Here is a 19,292-nt window from a genome sequence, read left to right as displayed (position 1 = left end):
GTTTTGTGGTTAGACGAATCAAAATTTGAAATTCTTTTTTGGAAACAATGGACGCTGCACCCTCTAAACTAAAGAGGAGAGGGACCATCTGGCTTTTTATCAGCGCTCAGTTCAAAAGCCTGCTGATGGTATGGTGGTGCAGTAGTGCCTATGGAATGGGCAGCTTGTACATCTGGAAAGGCATCATCCTTGCAGAAATTATATACAGGTTTTAGAACAACATATACTTCCATCCAGATTCCCTCCCATCTTTACTTCTGAGAAACTCTGCCTCTCTAAGATACTCTTTTTTATACCAATCATGTTACTGACCTGGTGCCATTTAACCTAATTAATTGCAAAATGTTTCTCCAGCTGTTTTTTTTAGTAACACTTACTTTTCCAGTCTTTTGTTGCGTTGAGGCCATCAATTTCAGAATTACCTTATTTTTTCCTTGGTTTAAACATTTGATGTGTTTCCTATGTTCCATTGTGAATAACATATGGGTTTATGCGTTTATCGCATTCTGGTTTTATTTACATTTTACACTGCGTCCCAACTTTTTTGGACTTGGGGTTGTAGCTATAAACATAAAGACATGAAATCATAGTGATTTTAGAATATGGGATGCAAAATGATCTTTTTCAAAACTTGGTAAAAAAGTAAACTGCAGGTCACGTGATGCTACGCAGAATCTACAGGAATAACATGTTACCAATTATAAACTAGTAAGAGATGAATTCAGATGGTTAATTCATGCTCAATAATTTACATAACAGAGCTTTATCAAAGCATTTGTTGCACATTATCACAACTAATAATGCATTCATTAGACATTTTCACATAATAGCTCATTAAATATGAAACAATACGAGTGTTGATGAATAAAGTTGAATTCCTATTAAATACCATTTACAAGTGTCTAATTTGGGGTTTACTGAACAAAGAACAAAACCCTATTTAACCCATAATATGTGTTCCTTAAAATAAAGTGTTACCACAAAATAAGTTAGAATTAGACAATGTATTAGAAATGTATTAATTACCATCTGCAAACACAAATGAACACAACTGATCCATCCATCCATTTTCTGTACCGCTTATCCTACACAGGGTCGCAGAGAGTCTGGAGCCTATCCCAGGGGACTAGGGGCATGAAGCGGGGGACACTCTGGATGGGGTGCCAACCCATAACAAGGAACAATCACACACACATTTATGCACCCATTCACACAGTATGTACAATATAGAGATGCCAGTCAGCCTACAATGCATGTCTTTGGACTGGGGGAGGAAACCCCAAGTACCCCAAGGAAACCCCCAAAGCATGGGGAGAACATGGAAACTCTGTGCACAAAAGATAGAGGTGGGAATCAAACCCCCAACCCCGGAAGTGCGAGGCAAACATGACTCCATGACATGAAACACTAAGCCACCGTGCCCCCCAACACAACTGATGAAATCGAATATTGTCAAATGTTCTATCCACCATTTTCCTACGCCCCATGATGCTTTGTGTGAATTATAGGAGTAACATCCATTAAGATGTAAGCAAACCTTTCGCTGCGGTGTCGCTAGTCATTAATTGTAGCAAGATGTGGATCCCACGCTAACAGAGCTTATAAAAGACATCAGCATACCCGTCCCTTCCTTAATACAGGAATGTGAAGACAATTTAAAAAGTTCCCATGGATAACTAACAGTAGCATATTTAGCTAATTTGTTGATTCTGTTGCTTGTAATAGTAAGGCATTGAGCAATTTGAAGAGCTCGGAGGCTTACCAGTAGCTTCACTGTAATAAAGTCGGTCGTGTGTTACTGAAGGATGTGGGAAATGATTTTGTGTACTTAAAAGCTGAAATAGAGCCATGTCAAAGCCTGAACCTGTCACGCCATAAAGCTTAGGTTTTAGTGTCAACACCAGATGTCATACAGACATCATATATATCGTATGTACAGCCGGTCCAGCGCGCTCTTGTAGTCATGCAGCTGCAATAACGTGGAAGGTCATTAAATTAAGGATAAAAAAATGATGATGATGATGATGATTATTATTAATATTTATTATTATAATTATTACTAGTATTAGTATTAGGCTAGTAGTATTAGCATTATCTGAGCTCTAATAGTGTTTTATAGCTACAGCCTAAGGGAGGTAAGTTAATAAAGAGTAAGAAAGACTGTCGTTTCTTCTATAAAGGTAGAGAATGCAGTCAGGCAAAGCAAGACAGGCATGACTGTACAATGGCTCACAGGAACAGTCCACCTTAACTTTAGGTCTGTGTATTTAGCACTTTTCTTTAAGCCACAAATTAAGTTTTGCCAAGTTGTAAGTGTAGACCCGGACAGCACATGTTGTTCCTGAGCATCGTAATGACATTCTGTAATGATATTCCCGCCTGAAGCTACAAACAGTATTAGTTTTTAACACACACGAATCTCGACATAAACAACACCTACTGCCATCAGAGCAAGCCAGTTAGCGCGGTGCTACTACTTCTGCGGAAGTTATACCCATAATCCTTTTTAGAGGAGCACCCTCAGGAAAAAGGTGGATAGATAAGAATTAAGAATATGTCTCATGAGTGGCTCTAATATATTAAAACCCTTTGGTGCAATGCACAATGACCAGACCAGTGTACCACTTGCGTCATGGCTGGAAGTGCAGGGAAGCCTGAATGTGTAACCTCCTGCAGCTTGAAGACTGCTGAAGTCATGATAATCTCCCTCAGCAGACGGTTGGCAACGATAATGCAAACTGCAGAGTTTGGATGGGCCGGTGCTGCTGATTATTTATTTATTTATTTATTTATTTTTTACCTAGAACTCAGTTCTATAATGGTGCTCTTTCAGAAAGCACCCTATGGTTTGTCAACCGGCAACAGCTGCTATTGGTCTGTGTGTGAGTGTCTATAAACATGGCTGAATCCCTAAGGAGCGTCTAGAAAAACACTGCTCCTCAGAGAAAGCGTTTGGCACCAGGAGACAAGAAGGTCACTTAGTGCAGCACATCATCTGCCAGCACGACAGCAGAGAACAGCTGGGTGAGAGATCTGCCGCTCACGCCTGTCCTGTCTGATCTAATAGGTTATTTATCATCTTAAATAAGGATGTAACAACAGACCAACTGGTTGGGAGCAATTGTACTGCTCACAAAAGAGATAATTGGCAGGCAGTTTAGTCCGCTAGTAAAGAAGAACACAGCAGCACAGATGTTTACTGAAGCAGATGATAAACCTGATGGATGCTTGTACCTGCTGCATGTCACCTTCCGTGTAGGGGAGCTTGGTGGATACGTGGAACATGACCTCTTTGTTATGGAAATTGTAGTAGACTGATTCTGTGCCCGTTTGCCCGTGTGTCACGTCCAAGCCTCCCCGAAATCTAGAGAAAATACAAGAGGACAGGTGGTGAGATTCCATTTTCAAGCATAATGGCATTTAATTTTCAAAACCATTAAATTCAAGTCCACTTTTACATTCCTCACACTTCTCACCAAATATTAGGTTTAGGCTTAGGTTTACTGTATTTTCAAAATATTTAATACCTGTTCCTGAATAATGTAGAGTCACAAGTCCACCTACTGGCATGCTTTTGGACATGATGATGTCATGATTGTGCAGGTTTTGTGCAATAAGGTTACTTATGGATCATCAGAATAAAAGCAATTATGAGGCTTATTGGCTTATTGATTGTCCCAGGCTTAAGTCAGGGTTTTAATTAACTTTGTTGTCTATCCCCCATGTTATGTTTTACTGACGTTGCTGTATGTATGCTATTGCACCAGTGGTAGCAATGTGTTGTTCATACAACACAGAACCATGAAGAAGATATATTTGGTGTGTGTTCTTGGTGATACTGCTCCAGTATGAAATTATTGGGTTTTAGTGAACTACGGGGCCAAGTTCACACTGCCCAGATGAAATGAGGCAAGGGGCTGTATTGTCCGGTGAGCGTTGAAATCGATACTACATGACAACTATCCTTATATGTAGCTGTTCACATAAGGTACAAAACGTATCAGTGGGTAGCATGTTCAGTATCTTACCCTTTAAAATCATGGAGCTCGATCTTCTGACCCAAAAACTCTAAAAACTCCACAAATGCAGGACTTTCCTCATTATTTCCAAACAGCTCCTCCTCAACAGTCTACAATGACAAAGACATTACATTTCAACTTAGAAATAAATTCAGATCACTTCAAAAAGGATCTTATTCAATTTATTAAAATTGAAGTCATATGAAAAATGTACGAATGCTAACCTTGGCTTTAACCCTAACCTTTGTAACCTTTCATACAAATCGAAACTTTGTATGAACAAATTGTTATGAATCCATGTTGAATATTTACATACACGACATTTGCATTTACGTTCTTGGCTGTTCTTGACTGTACAAAAGCACCTACACAGAAAGTCAATATAATTCACAGGAGCATCATTCATTGTTCGAATCAGTGCTTACAATAACATGAAAATGTAATGACACTGCTTTTGTTAGACAGAACAAAGCTTAAAATTCAAAAGATGCTAAATAAAATGAAGAGCTTCAACAAACAACTGACAAAGACAAAGACCCTGGCACATGCTCATATTAGCAAAACCTACAGAGCTAGTTCATTATGATTCCCTATGGGGCAATTAGGCTGATGAAAATGCTAATTGCTTTCCTGAATAAACATCGTGACTTTTTTGAGTGAAGCTGTGGGTGCTGAGTGCACAGCGGTAGAGAGAGCTGTCTTGATGCTATGATAAGGTGTAGGTAAAACACTTGTGTTGGTCTCCTGATAGGTTCAGTAGAGAAGAAGAGAGCAAGAACAGAGCATTTTGTGTGTGATAACAGACAGAGACGTGACAGGAAGAGGCTCTTTGTGTGGCTGCATCATTAGGAGCCTCTCTATGCTAATGCTGCGAGTGGACGATTTCATAGGCTCTCTTCCTCTCTGCTCACCGCTCATCTAGTCCAACTTAAAGGTCAAGGAGCTGTGTGAGCAAATCTCTCTACCAAGCCCTAACCACACAAAAGCGTTATAATTTAAAGAAGAGAAGAACAGAAGTAATGCTCGAGGTGCTGTAACTTCTCACTCAGAGGAGGCATTACAATGTGAAGAGGACTTTTCAATACTGTATGAGCTGCTTTTGTTATTTAGAAAGTCTGTGTGTCTGTGGGCCAAGCACCTGGGTGCTGTTTGAAGATTTAAAATAGACTAAAAAAATAATATAGCTATTCAGACCTGGATAGAGACGCTCCTGTGGGACTCACCTGTCCAAACTTCTGATATATTACTCCGAACTTGAAGTTGTTGTTGATGACATGCTCATCAAAAGCCACAATAAGCCTCGAAGCCTATAAATAAATTAAAAGATTAAATAAATAAAACATTTTTGCACCAGAACTGTTGCATGCAAGAAGTGAGAGACACCGTGTCATTTGTATTACAAGCTATTGGGGTGAAGAAAGACGTTTGAGATATGGGACATCAAATCTTTGACATTCCAGCTAGCAAAACTTTAAAACTTCTTGAGCAATTAGAGAGTAAACCTTTCAACAGTGATCAAAGATTATGCTTAAGCCTTTTTTTCTGTAAGGCTTTTTAAAAAGGGGTCTGTCTGGCTGTTTCTCTTTAACTATTAAATATTAATTTAATTCCATTGTAAAATATTTAACTTTACAATACATTAGAACATACAGTACATGTTTCTATTATTTATGGACATCAATCCATTTTCCATCCTGTGTATCCTACACAGGATCGTGGGGAGCCTGGAGCCTATCCCAGAGAACTGGCGACACAAGGCCAGGGACACCCTGGATGGTGTGTCAACCCACCCCCCCCCCTCGCCCACCCCACCAAGCAACATTAAAAAAAATCTTTATTTTTTTTCTTACTTCACACTCAACAGTACATTATATGGACAAAGGTTTGTGGAAACACATAACCATTACACCCATATGTGTTTGTTCAAAATCCCATTCCAAAACCATGGACATTAATATGGAGTTGGTCTCTCCTTTGCTGCTGAAATAGGTTCCACTCTTCTAGGAAGGCTTTCCACTAGACTCTGGAATGTGGCTGTTGGGAATTGTGCCCTTTTATACAAGAGAATGAATGAGGTCGGGAGAGCAGGCCTGGTGTGCAGTCGACATTCCACTTTATCCCAAAGGTGTTCAGTAGGGTTGAGGTCAGGGCTCTGTGCAGGCCACTCAAGTTCTTCCACACTAACCTTGGCACACCATGTCTATGCTTATGGACCTTGATATGTGCACGGACACAGTGTTATGCTGGAACAGGTTTGAGCCCCTAAGTTCCAGTGAAAGGAAATTTTAATGATACAGCATACAAAGACATACTAGATAATTGTGTGCTAACAATTTGCGGCAACACTTTGGGAACGACCTACAAATGGGATGGTCAGGTGGCCACATACTTTTGTCCATATAAATATACTTTGAGGTGCATTTTAAATGTATGAATGATACTATATAAATATATATATAAAAACAAAGGTTTTAATTATATTAACTGAAAGGCTAATCATGTATGGTGGAGAACTGCATACCTTTGGGTAAAGCACTGGGAAGAAGCGATCCACATTCACCTCCTCACACACAAGCTGGGAATAAGAAAACAAGGAAAGAAGCTGAATGATTTTTTTGCTCTTCTTGTTTGTTGTAATAATCAATCCATTGCTTTTGTCAGGACTGGTCAGATGAGGTTATCTGTCAGTCATGATATTGAGGATGATAAATGACAATGGCAGAAAAGAACAACACTGAATCATACTCTCACCTTGGCCATCTGGACAACATTGGGGAATTCAGTCAGACATGATATCGGGATCACATCGTGATATGTCTTCAATTTGCTCCTGGAAAAGCCCAAAAGAGATTCTGCGGTGTTTACCGGATTCAATTTTAATCTTACATTTTAACTGATGGATGTACAGACTCATACATTCGTTCAGTTTATTTGGTGTCAGATTGGATGCTGTACTGTAATTATATCACACGGGTGAGATGTCAGCAATGTCCTACAGTTGTCTCTTTCCACCCACACACTGGCCCAAATTGTCCATCTGGTGTCTAATTTGGAAACGATGGTGCTGTGAAGGTGCTGCCCATGTAATCTCAGGAGAGAAATGTGTGACTGAATGGGATATTCTGATACATACAGTCTCCGGATATGACTCATGGTTCAGAGAATGGATACTGCCACGTCTAGAGTAATCTTTAATCCAAATGAAAGTGCAAAGCAAAGCAGCTCAGGAGGAGAATATCTGTCAAAGACTAATCCCTCACTCAATAAGACATTAGGAAGGTTTAATATGAAAATGTATGGATGAGATATTAGGAGTGACGATGCATACCTTAACATCAGACGGAGGTGCTCCTGGTCCCCAATCACTTCGTATTTAACTGAGAAGACCAGGTGGCCCAGAGCGCTGTCCATTGTGTAGTAATTAAAATGCTCCTAATGAGAGGAAGGGAAGAAAGAGTGTGAGAACACATTTATCACACACACACACACACACACACACACACACACAATTGAATAAATGCACACAGACATATGTCTGCTACAAGGTCACACTATGAGACTCATCCATTATGAGGATTTCATTAGCTAAACACATTATGTCAAATTAAGGGCAAAACTAATATGTCTTCTTTAGAGCTAAGCTCTAAAATGCGTACAGGGACATGCATAAACCTTCTTGGTGTGACACTAGTCATGCGTCTTACTTTGGTCAAATGGATTTTCCAAATCTCTAAGGGAAGGTTTTTTTGTTCAAATGCAAATGTTGTTGCACAAATGCAAAATACAAGCATGACACTTAGGTCTCAAAACAGAGAAAAGGTACAAAACAGTGTTCTTGTCTTTTATCTTTTTTTATATGGATTGAAAGTAGTACAGTACAGTGGAGTACAGTCTTACCTTTCCCATGAAGTGTTTCCGGAAGATCCTGGCTGTAGTGTTGGTTTCCAGCTTGATGTGGGACGTAGGAGACAGCAATTGATCCAAGTCATTTCCATTGCTCAGCTCGTGGTTGGTGCCTTCGATCCAGTAACCTCCGAACTGAGGCAGCAGGATCAGTGGAAAAGGGCTTTTCCTGCCTAACACCTAACCGAGAGAGCAATCACACCTGTGAAGCCGTGCAACAGATTTCCAAAAAAAAAAAAAAAAAAAGGAAATGTGACTGAGACCTGTTCCTGGGTTATACCGTACCTCATGAACACTAGGGTATGGGATGTAGTCCTCCTCAGTCTGTTAAAAAGAACCAAACACACACATGCTGTTGTAGTTTACGCTAATAACATTTGAACATTATAATATTCAGAAATTGGTGACTAAGTTGGACTTAACAATCAAGTGTGAATTATTTCAGACAAAACTGCCACAGAACAGAAACTATTGCTCAGCACCAATACATTTCATCTGATTGCAACTCTATTAGTTGGTGTCTGAGAGAAGTTATTGCTGTAGGAACTCAATGCTTGTCAGTCTGCCTGAAACTCGCCTTCCATTTGAACCAACCAATGGCTTGGAAACAATAGGGGCTGTGTGTGAGGTGAGTATGTGTGTGTGTGTGTGTGTGTGTGTGTGTGTGTGTGTGTGTGTGTTTATGTGTGTGTGTGAAGGACATACTTTAAGGGGTGGAGGAAGGGTACACCGCTGTTCATCCATTCTGTTGCTCTGAAACATAGCAAAAAAATTATAGCACATCACCATCCTCTTTGCCACAATCTGTTCACGTCTCATTCATTATTTAAAAAAAAAATCTAATAGATTAGATAGAAATCGTAGTATATTATAAGCTGTTAAGGGTAATTAATATGAATTTGATGTCATATTAATGACAGTGATGATGACAGCATTAACAGTTGGGTGATGTAACTGATAACATTTAGTCTGTCACTGTCAACATAACACATACATATAAATACTGAACAATATACGGAAATATTCTTTTGTGTCATTCTACAGGACAAAGACCCAGTACAGTTTAAAAATATTTTTTCAAAAAGTTTAAAAATTTGAAAAGGTTAAGCTTTATTAAACTGTAATTAAGTACAAGTAAATATATAGGTAAATGACTTGCATTGATGGATTTAGAGAAAATAGTGATGTCATAACACCTATTTAAAGGCAATGATCGAGCGTTTATGAGCCACCTTTGTCAGTTATCAGGATTGTGTGAGATGCTTTATGAAGTCAATAGCCTTGTATAAATGAAAAGAAAAACCCTGATAATGTGACTTATGTAACACATACATAAAACCTTTTTTTTTTTTTTTTTTTGCTTGTTTTTAAATTTTGTGTGCATTCATTATTCTTTTTGTCCTCACTATAGGTATGATGTTTATGACACTCATGTGTGCACTCATCAGCTTTATGAATCAATTATCATAATTACAAGTCACAGACTAACTCTTTCATATATTTTAATGCCTTTGAACTAAAGTGGTGTTAACTACATTCAAGGCAGTGAATGATAACATGATCTGTTCATATAACCCTATGCATTCTTCTATAAATGTAATTCAATACTTATGCATGTTATACGTTTTTACGGAGATACCCTTCTATTACTGTATAGACATACCCAAATGTTATAAAAAGGAACCAACAGCATGAACCACAAGTAGATATGAGAGTAAAAGTGTATTGCAAGAAGGAGAAGTGAATATCAGTAAGTGTAGAAAAGAGTGAAACAATGAAAGAAATTACACAATTACTACAGAATTGTGTGTTAGATATTAAGAAAAAATATCATTGAAAGTATAGAAAATCTTTGACATGAACAATTTGACATGTCACTTTCATACAGTGAGGACTTGCAGACGTGCGTACTGTATATCCAGGCCAAACCACCATGCTGTGTGTGTGTATTTGTATGGGCTCAGATGCTACTGATAGGTGTGTCTGTGTTTGAAAAGCACAAGGGCGATATTCAGATTACTGGATTTTTGGTTTATCTGCTGATACATTGCAAACAGGCATCTTTATCATTTTGTGATAACAGCTGTTTCTTGTTGGAGTGGAATGTCTATGATGTGCTTTCTTCTTTGCAGTCCCATTCTTAATTTTTTTTTTCCACTAGAATGAATTCTAGGCATTACAGCTGCACTATCCATCAGCCCTGTTCGGATGGTATTACAGTCCCTCCAGGATTTTACGATCGCAGAAATTAACGCAAAATCAGGGAAACTCCTTGCTTGCAATTTTTCAAAATTACTGCAGATTTGGGCCAAGATGCGTCATGTGACATCAGCACAACGTGTATTCAGCCAAAGCTCTTGTCAGTTCATGTGCGTCGAACATAAGTACAGCTAAAAGGTCTAATTTACCAACAAACATCATTGCAAAAGTCCATGTAAAACAATTTTGTGCGATTGCGATTTCGCCAATTCAAACACAAAAAACTCAGCTGCAAAGTTGTACATTTGGGAAAAAAAAAATGTCGCAGCAAAATCAAGTATTTTTTGCCGTAACAACGAAATCCTGTATGGACTGGTGTTAGTTTCCTAAGATGATGTCTACCATCATAATACTCTCACATCTAAATTTAGGCAAAAGAATGATTTTCTTGCAGGTTTCCTCTCCCGCAAAACCAGACTTTTGTGTCACACATGGTGATGTAATCATATACTTGATGAAATTATTAACAAAACACTACAGTCATGATATTGTGGCATAATGTATGTGAATACAAAATGTGGCCTGTAGCTGCCATTGCAATTGCTTATAACAACTTGTAACAGCGGGATTGCAATCTTTTTTTTGATTGACTTCATGTGTTTGATTGACTTCAAATGATATAACACTCTTCCAAAGCATACATTATTTTTGGACACTGGAAGTATAAACACTTTCTTCATGTAACAACTTCAAATATGACTAAATATGATGTCATTATTTCTGCTCTGATCCGAAACAATTGCTTGTATAATGAGAAAGATGTCGGTACATTTATCAGACCAATTCTCAGACCAGACTTCTATCCAGACAAAACTAAAATGATCAGACAATTATTTGACCAGATGTTTATCCAATTGGGACTAAAATTTTCGGACTGTTATTAGACCAGATGTCTACCCAGTTGGTACTAAAATAATACGAGTGTTTTAAAAGCCATATACTATATATTGTAGGTTGGAATTTTCTCAAATGTGCATGGATTAAAAAATGAACGGAAATAAAATCACTGAGTACAGTTCCTGTAATAGATGCAAAACTACAACCATCCGAATGGGGCTATAAAATATCATGCAAAATAAAGTTATTGTTATGCAAATGTCTATCACCTATTTGTGAGCGATGAATAATGAAAATGAGTAACTGCTTTAATCATAAGTTAATTACTCAGCCGTGTTACACAAAGCTGTCTGCAATGATGAACGATTTGGTCCTCCTCTAAGTTTACAGACAAACTTATTGACGAAGAACGAACAAGAAAATCTTGCACATTAGAAAGCATAGGACAACATAATGAAACAGGGTTTTCTCATTATCTACAAAGCTTTCCTTTACAAGAAGTGGAAAGCAAACAAGTCATGTCTAGGCAACCAGTTCTGAGAGCTGGTTCTGAGGTTAGTGGAAGACATCTAATATGAAGAACGGAAGAGCGAGATTTAGATAATAAAAGCAATACTTTACCTGTATTCTTTCAATCATTTCAAATAAATCAGTAGTCTGAAAAAGGGGGGAGAGGAAATGAGATGAGTGATGATAAAACTCACATGTGAGAGCTGAACCCTGAATTATGTTACACTGTCTAAGTAGAGCAAGAGTGAAGACAGTGAACACATTGCAGCTCTTTTAATCAGCTACCTGCACTGAACACTGCTTCACCTGATTACGCCACTATAGCTCTGCTGTATTAACGTGACCTTACTGGCCTTCATTTCTACAAATGACATCAAAAGATTATATTTTTTATTTAATGAAGCACTGAAGTGTCTTAGAACAGGAGGAGCTGGTGCTGAGGTTGTTGGAGTGCGATGTTAGTAGCAATAAGTCAGCATTAGTGGTCAGCAAGGCCCCTTGCTTATCTTTAGTGTTAAAACACTGATTCGATGTTAAATCACTTGTGTTATGTAACCATAATCACATCATTATACTACAATGTTTTGTAAAGTTAAGGCATGTACACTACCGGGCAAAGGTTTGGACACATTAAACTGAAAACACACTTCATTTGTTTATAAAGCAAATGTTTCTATGTGCTTTTCTGTCGAAGTCCCATCATTGCTTGATTACCCTAAAGTCTTGACCTGTTCTGTGTCTCACCTTCATAAGGTTGGTTATTTCTGCTCTGCTGTTTTTGCTTCTCCTTTTAAAATTTTATCATGCATTTCTAGCGTAAACTCCCAGCTTTGTTTCCCAGCCTTATAACTGCTTCTGTGTTTTATTGTCTTTAACCCATACTAGTGTTTTCTTTCTGTAATATGAATTATCCTAGGATTTATATCGTTATCCTAACACTTGTCTCAATCACTCCATTATTCCAATATGAGTTACTTTATATTGTTAATAAGTTCTTCTATATATTATCATAATATCATAATCATAGAATAATTAAACAATAATAACAAAAAGAAAACTCTTCTATACACAGGCATGTTCAAGCTTATAAGAATACAAGCTGAAGTTTAGGGGCTTTGTGGGTTTGAGTTCACGTCCTCATTCCACACTCTGAGGGGAATCGTTTATACTTTTTCATATTAAATTCACTGAATGTCCTAGTGCATGACACTGCACAACCCTCATGTTTACGAACAGCAATGCATAGACAGCTGACATGATACCAGTGTGTTTCCGGGAGGGGTGTGTCGAATGAATTCTACATGAATTTCTTCCCATTCGCCTGGGCAAACAGATTGTGTACCATGTCACATTGTTTGAGTACATTGTGCTAGTCCTCCTCCATATGCAAACAGACCCTACTGCCTTGAAAACAAAAACCTGAGAAATTCAACCCAGCAAAATAACAATTTCACAACCTCGTAGAGAAAAGGAAGGAAATAGAGAGAGTGTGTGTGTGTGATGAGAAGCTGATGATCTATTTAGTGTATTGCTCTATGGAGGGTTCTCATACCTCTCAGCTATCAAACAACAAACTGAAACAGCAGACACTGAGGCTTTATCAAAGACTAATAGTAAAACTCTGCACCATATGCTGTTCCTGATCCTCAGCTCAGGTGATCCTCCTTCAGCAAACAGTGCCTGAGTCATGAACACTGGCGGCTTTAAAATAATACAAAGCAAATACAAAGCTAAGAACACAACAATAAAAAGTGCTCCCGGATACAACTATTACATGGTAACCATTAATTTATTGCTCTGGATAATTTTGCAGACTTTAAAATAGTGCAAAAATACTGTGAAATGTTACAATTACTTCTCTCCATATACAGCAGAGATGCTATGGGACGAAATGCTTTTTTTTAAATCAACCTGACTAATCAGAAATTGATCTTTAGCCTGCAGTGCTCAGAGTCTGATATAATTCAACACATTTTCTCAGAGCAACATCACTTCTTATTCTTATATTTTTGCTCTCTGACTGCTGTCAGGCTTCAAAGATTTACTTACAGTTCCAGGCCTTTTCCAGTGTCCCACTGTCACGCGGACTGGACTTTTTATAGCCATTCTGAAATGATGTCCAGTGTCTCTTACACACCCACACACACAAAAAAAATACTTTACATCCAGTCCAGACTAGTTCAGATCCAGAAATGTTTTTCCTGGGCCTCCAACAAGACCTCCTGTTTCTGTCCGATTGAGAAGAAAAGTCCAAAGTGAGAACCAGCAGAGTGTCCCATCACAGCAGTGTGAGAAAGCCTCTGATAGAGAACGCTGCACTGCTCTGTGAGGTGTGTGTACCCTGTATGTGTGTTTGTGTGTATGAGCATGAGGTTAGGGCCAATATTTCTCTTTTCCTCTCTCCAGACTGGTGTGGGAATTGGCAAGGCAAGTCTTGCATTCCTTTCTCACAGAGCAGCTCTTTTTGTACTCTCTCTCTGAGGTGTAGAGGTGGAGCTGAGACTCGGGTTATACTTCAACAAGCCTGCACGGAGCCCACCCAATGGAGCTCTAATGCTCTGTGCCACACCAACAGGTGCTGGGGATTTTCTTTCTATCAGTTTTTGGAGCTGCATATGAGAAACCGGTGCATGATGAGATATTATCTTTACGGCTAATGAGCTCAGATTCTTACTTTGAGACTCTCAATCAAAACACTTTCTGTTCTGTTCAGGTCAAAATTACCCATTTTGAAGTCTTTCTAAAAGTGGAACATTATATAAATAAATCACTACTAAACCACTTTTCCACTACGAACCTTGCTTGAGATTATGTTTAGCTGAATTTGCTCTGAGGGCAAGAATTACAAAGTGAAAATGAGTGCTACGTAGAGGAAAAAAAGAGTCCTCCAAGGGCTGTTTGCATCAGAACTGGTTGTATTGTCCATATAGTGTATAATGGTGATAAGGTAAAATGGTTATTTTAAAATAAATTTTTACATTTATATTGCTATCAAAGCAGAATAAATGACACGAGAGCAAGAATTAATTAAGTTAAGCCAAGAATTAATGTTCTTGGCAGAGAATCCTGACTTTCAGACAAAAGTTGTGGTTTGCCGACCAGGAATTTTATTACTAAAACAGCCTAAGGAACTGAAAAGCATTAAGGAAAAATAAGGGAATAACAAAAATGAAGACGATGATGAATTTTGCCAGGTGAACTGATGCCAGATGATGAACTGATGCCAGGCTTCTGGCAGATTTGAGAATATATTGGAATTCTCCAATAAATGGTTCCAATAAGCAATCCCAATAAATGGTTGTTTAAAAAAACCAAAAAACATTGATGAGGGAAGCCATTTTACATTGGGGGTGCCGAAATTTCAAGCAGCATGCATGTGGTGTGTGCTATCTATATATTATTATTATTAATTTAGAAGGTGCAGTTAAAAGAATCCTGAAAGTGAAGGGTGCGGCAGCTTCCTCAGCACCCCCACTTCCTGCGTCCTTGCAAAAAACCCCAAAACCACAACAACAACAACATAAAGTGCCTTTTTAAGGTGATCAACCACCAGGAGCTGTCAGAACAGCTTCAATGCTTCAAATGCTTCAAAGCTTCAATGGCATTGATTCTGCAAGTCTCTGGAACTGTACTGGAGTGCTGAACACCATTGTTCCAAAAGATGATTTGATGATGGTAGTATAGAGCATGGTCTAACATACCGCTCCAAAATCTCCCATATCTGTTCAGTTGGGTTGAGATGAAGGCCATAGGTGATCAATCAGTATAGTTTTGTATTGTTTTGCAGTGACTCTTTCTTAATAAGGGGACAAGAGTATTCAAAACCTGCCAGCACAATGCCTCCACAACATACCCACTGGTTTCCCTTTAATTTGTCACCTGTCTATGTTTAGATAACTAATGTTAGAAAGTAATGTTAGTTGTGGAAACTGTACAATAGCTATGCCTACTCGTTATGCCGCTATGTTGACTACATAAGTAGGTATCTATATAATTATATAGACAAAACATATGTAGGCAACACTTATACTGTATGTAGAGCTATGGCAAATATTTACATTGATGTAGTGTACAAATGCACATAAAAAAACCCCAACAAATTAAAACAGTGTATGAATCAGTATGGAATACATATGAATGAAGAAAGCAGATGGACTCCTTCGGTGGTTACATTTGGCAGAAGTTAGCAAGAATTGCTAACATTGCTTACAGACACGTTAAATGAAGGATTCTACTGGTGATGTGGCTGAGACATTGCATAAAAAAAGAAATGGGCACTAATAAGGAGTTAGCACTGCAGCTCTTCCCCCTGATTACAGCTTTGCCTGCACCACCCAAGTTAATCCCTTTTTTTGCTTTTCAAATTCAAATGCAAATAAAATACAGAGAGAAAAAAAGAACACTAACATGGAACAACGACAGAGCAGAACAGAACTCAGTGTCTGCTTATTGATTCTCCACAATGAGATGGTGCTCCACCTGCAGCTGAACATATCTTTTTAATAAGACCATAATAAACATAATGTTGATGTCTATCGTGGGCCGTCTAGTTCCGTGGAAACAAGGAACTGCAATCATCTCATAAAAGGATTTAGGATGAGAGTATCCTGTGTTGTAGATATGCTCAGAAAGTACACACAGACACACATTATTGCACTATACAAACAGTGATGACTGGGTGCAGCTCAATATCAGGCTCATCACTGGTACACGATAGCCATCTAATCCACTCTTAATTGATAACACAGAGCCATTTTTTCTGTACACACAGTCATTTGTGGTGTATACAGCCCATTCCTTACTTCATTGACTATCATGGGTAGTGCATAAAATAAAAACCCTACAATATGTAAATCAATAAGTGTGTGCAATTTAAACTGTTTGTAGTATAAAAGATCTATGCCCCCCACAAAAAAAAAATCTTGCATAAGTTTTGCATCAAGTAAGCCCCTGCATCAAGCTATGCATATTTCTAACGTTAATAACTTATATTAAACTAGCATGACTTAGACATGATATGGTTTCCATCATATGGAGTATGCAGTACTAATCCTACCGTGTACCATGGAGAAGTCTCATTACCTCACTTTCTTATTGGGGGAGTTCCTCAGGGATTAGTATTTTGTCCACTCTTATTTTTCCTATATACTAAATCACAGGGCTAAGTGTTCTGATCTCATCTCTCCCTCATCCTCTCCCATAATAATTCCTAGTGGTTATTAGTAGAAATGGTAGGTCTACTTATTTAAAAAATCATAGTGAATTGGCATGGATTGTAAATTTCATGCATGTGGTTTAGTATATATAGTATAAGATGCAAATATCAGTAAATATCATAAACATGTATCACCACTATAATACAGTGTAATACAGTGATCATAATATTTAATTTCATAGTGTTACTAGCTAGAAAACATGACCATGCCATGCCACAAATATGCTAATTTGTGTTTTAAATAGCTGCCAATATAAAAGTCACATTGATCAACATGACAGCATGATGGATGTGGTGTAAAATGAGCTTAAGATGAGTTCCAAATTGAAATGCTAACAAAATGTAAATAATACTAATAATCTGGCAGTTTTGTTTATTATAAAATATTCCATAAGTATAAATTATATATACAGAGCTACATTACAAATAACAAATAGGAAAAAGAGAGAACTCCATCTGTTTCTGAGTCCATTCCAAGTGGGGGTGAGACCCCAAGTTTCAGAACCTATGGTCTAGAGAGAGAGAAGCCCATGGTTTCATGGTATAATGAAATTACCTTGTGACTGTGAGGAGTCTGGGTACTGTCTCAAAGACACAGCAAACCTCCTCGGCTGTGATATAGCTGTTATATGTGCTATAGATGCATTGGTAAGCCTTCTGGATCATGTGCAAAGTGGTAGAATACATCACAGGTCCTGCTAACCCTAACCCTAACTCAAAGTGTCATGCTAATTGCTATGTTACTCCATTTGTCTCGTAGCTCCTGAAATCTTTCCTGCAAATCATTGTCTATTGTTTTGACTTCTATCTAAACCTGAATCCACAGCCTTAATTAAACTCTATATTGTTAATAATAAGTCCTACTGTGTCAGAGGTTATACAATTGCTGCTGTCCTTATAGTGCATTCACCCTAGTTCATCAGTGTGTAGTCAGATTACATCAGCAGTACAAATCAGCATACAGGATAGCCATGAATGCCATTTGAGATAATAAAGCCGACTGTCTGTATTTAACTAGATAAAGCTAATCCACAGAGACGTGCTCTGCTAAATGGCATTACTTAATGCCAGGAGAATGACGTAATTCTCAGGCTCGTAATTTGAATAAAGTTATATTCATTGGTGGCTTGTCCCTAGTGGCAGCCAATATTAATCTTCATAAAGTCCTCATTCACAACTCCATATATTTTTAATTCTGTTGAAATACTAATGACCTCTTTTGAGTGACCAACTATCTAAAAAATGGTAGCTATTTGACAGATCCGCTGTTCTGTTCCGCTGATTTGGTCACCTTTCTACAGATGTTGTGCAATCATGAGGCAGCATGCTTACTGCCCCACTTAACTCCATAGAGTTATTATTGCAGCTTGTGGGCAAAAATGGGAAAAGAGGCCCATTGGGGGCAGAAATCATGTTGCCCCATGCTCAGAAGAGGAGCAGAGGGTAGGACACAGTTGCTAAATTGGGTTAGTTTAAAAATATGGTCCCCAAGATCCAAGATCTTGGATCCATATAGCCAATAATTGGAATGAACTAATTCATATATATATATATATATATATATATATATATATATATATATATATATATATATATATATATATATATATATATATATATATTAACACGGTATGATGTATTGCAAAGATTGGTTGAGGAAAAGAGGGATTATGGAGTGGATAATATCTGTACAACAGAAATGCATATGTGCACAATGGTGCAAAGGCTGAGAAAGAAAAAGGCAAAATGTGTCTCTATATTCCTATTGCCTACATTTTTGGGCTAGTTTCATGACTTTTGTGTAGTTTCGCTAGATGGCAGCCCATACCATAAGTCAAGTATGATAGCCTCTCAAATTAATGTCATTATTGTTGTCCAAACCAAAATCGATGGTCACAAGCCGCTGAGAGTTCTGGTGCTAGAACCTCGAAGAGGAAACTTACAAAAACTTTACTTTTAAGATTAAGATTGTCCAATTTACAAGTCCATGGAGATTATTCTGCAATTATTCCCCAATTAGTCCTCCAATATTCTCAGAATAGTCACCAATTATTCTCATTTGTGCATGCATGTTATATGTCATAAATCCAATATTATCATTATCAGAAAGCAATACAGATTTCACATTCCTCGAGCTTTTAATGTTTTGCACCCCCCTCTGCTCTGTGCCAGATTTTAAGATCTGGACTTGTTGCTGTCTTTGAAGGTTGGGAGCCAATTGCTAGCAGTCTGTCATAACTTCAAAAACTGCTGAGCTGCTAAATACAGGTGCTCCAGGGTTGGATATCTGGGTGTAAAACAGAAAATCAATTTAGCCAATTTAAAAACACTTTTCCAGTGGAAACATATTCATGATGCCATGGGACATATCTGCAATATCAGATCGCTTCATTTACAGTACATGATTCACCGTGAAAGGTTGTTCTGAAGTGGGCATTTTGGCTGCTTGAATTTTGAAGGAATATGATGCTAAATTCTTCTTAAAAATAAAACAAATCACATAATCTGTCACATGCTTCACTCAAATAGTATAATGACTACCAAAAACC

At 37.9% G+C, this 19,292-nt stretch overlaps 1 protein-coding gene across 11 annotated transcripts in view; it reads right to left on the bottom strand.

Moving 5' to 3' along the window:
• rap1gapa (RAP1 GTPase activating protein a) overlaps window positions 1-19,292 on the bottom strand; it is a 91,202-nt gene that overhangs the window by 15,380 nt on the left and 56,530 nt on the right. For all 11 annotated transcript variants that reach the window (XM_053642595.1, XM_053642596.1, XM_053642598.1 and 8 more), the window contains exons 4-13: window positions 11,640-11,675; window positions 8,628-8,675; window positions 8,208-8,246; window positions 7,917-8,102; window positions 7,348-7,451; window positions 6,771-6,849; window positions 6,541-6,594; window positions 5,243-5,326; window positions 4,029-4,129; window positions 3,235-3,364 (exon numbers count right to left, since the gene is read on the bottom strand). In XM_053642595.1, coding sequence (XP_053498570.1) covers window positions 3,235-3,364; window positions 4,029-4,129; window positions 5,243-5,326; window positions 6,541-6,594; window positions 6,771-6,849; window positions 7,348-7,451; window positions 7,917-8,102; window positions 8,208-8,246; window positions 8,628-8,675; window positions 11,640-11,675 — 861 coding nt within the window. The remainder of the gene's footprint in view (window positions 1-3,234; window positions 3,365-4,028; window positions 4,130-5,242; window positions 5,327-6,540; window positions 6,595-6,770; window positions 6,850-7,347; window positions 7,452-7,916; window positions 8,103-8,207; window positions 8,247-8,627; window positions 8,676-11,639; window positions 11,676-19,292) is intronic.

This window comes from Ictalurus furcatus, chromosome 15 (genome assembly GCF_023375685.1).
Source record: "Ictalurus furcatus strain D&B chromosome 15, Billie_1.0, whole genome shotgun sequence".
Lineage (NCBI taxonomy): Eukaryota > Metazoa > Chordata > Actinopteri > Siluriformes > Ictaluridae > Ictalurus > Ictalurus furcatus.
Note: the sequence above shows the minus strand (reverse complement) of the source record. Positions and strands in the feature narration are given on the sequence as shown.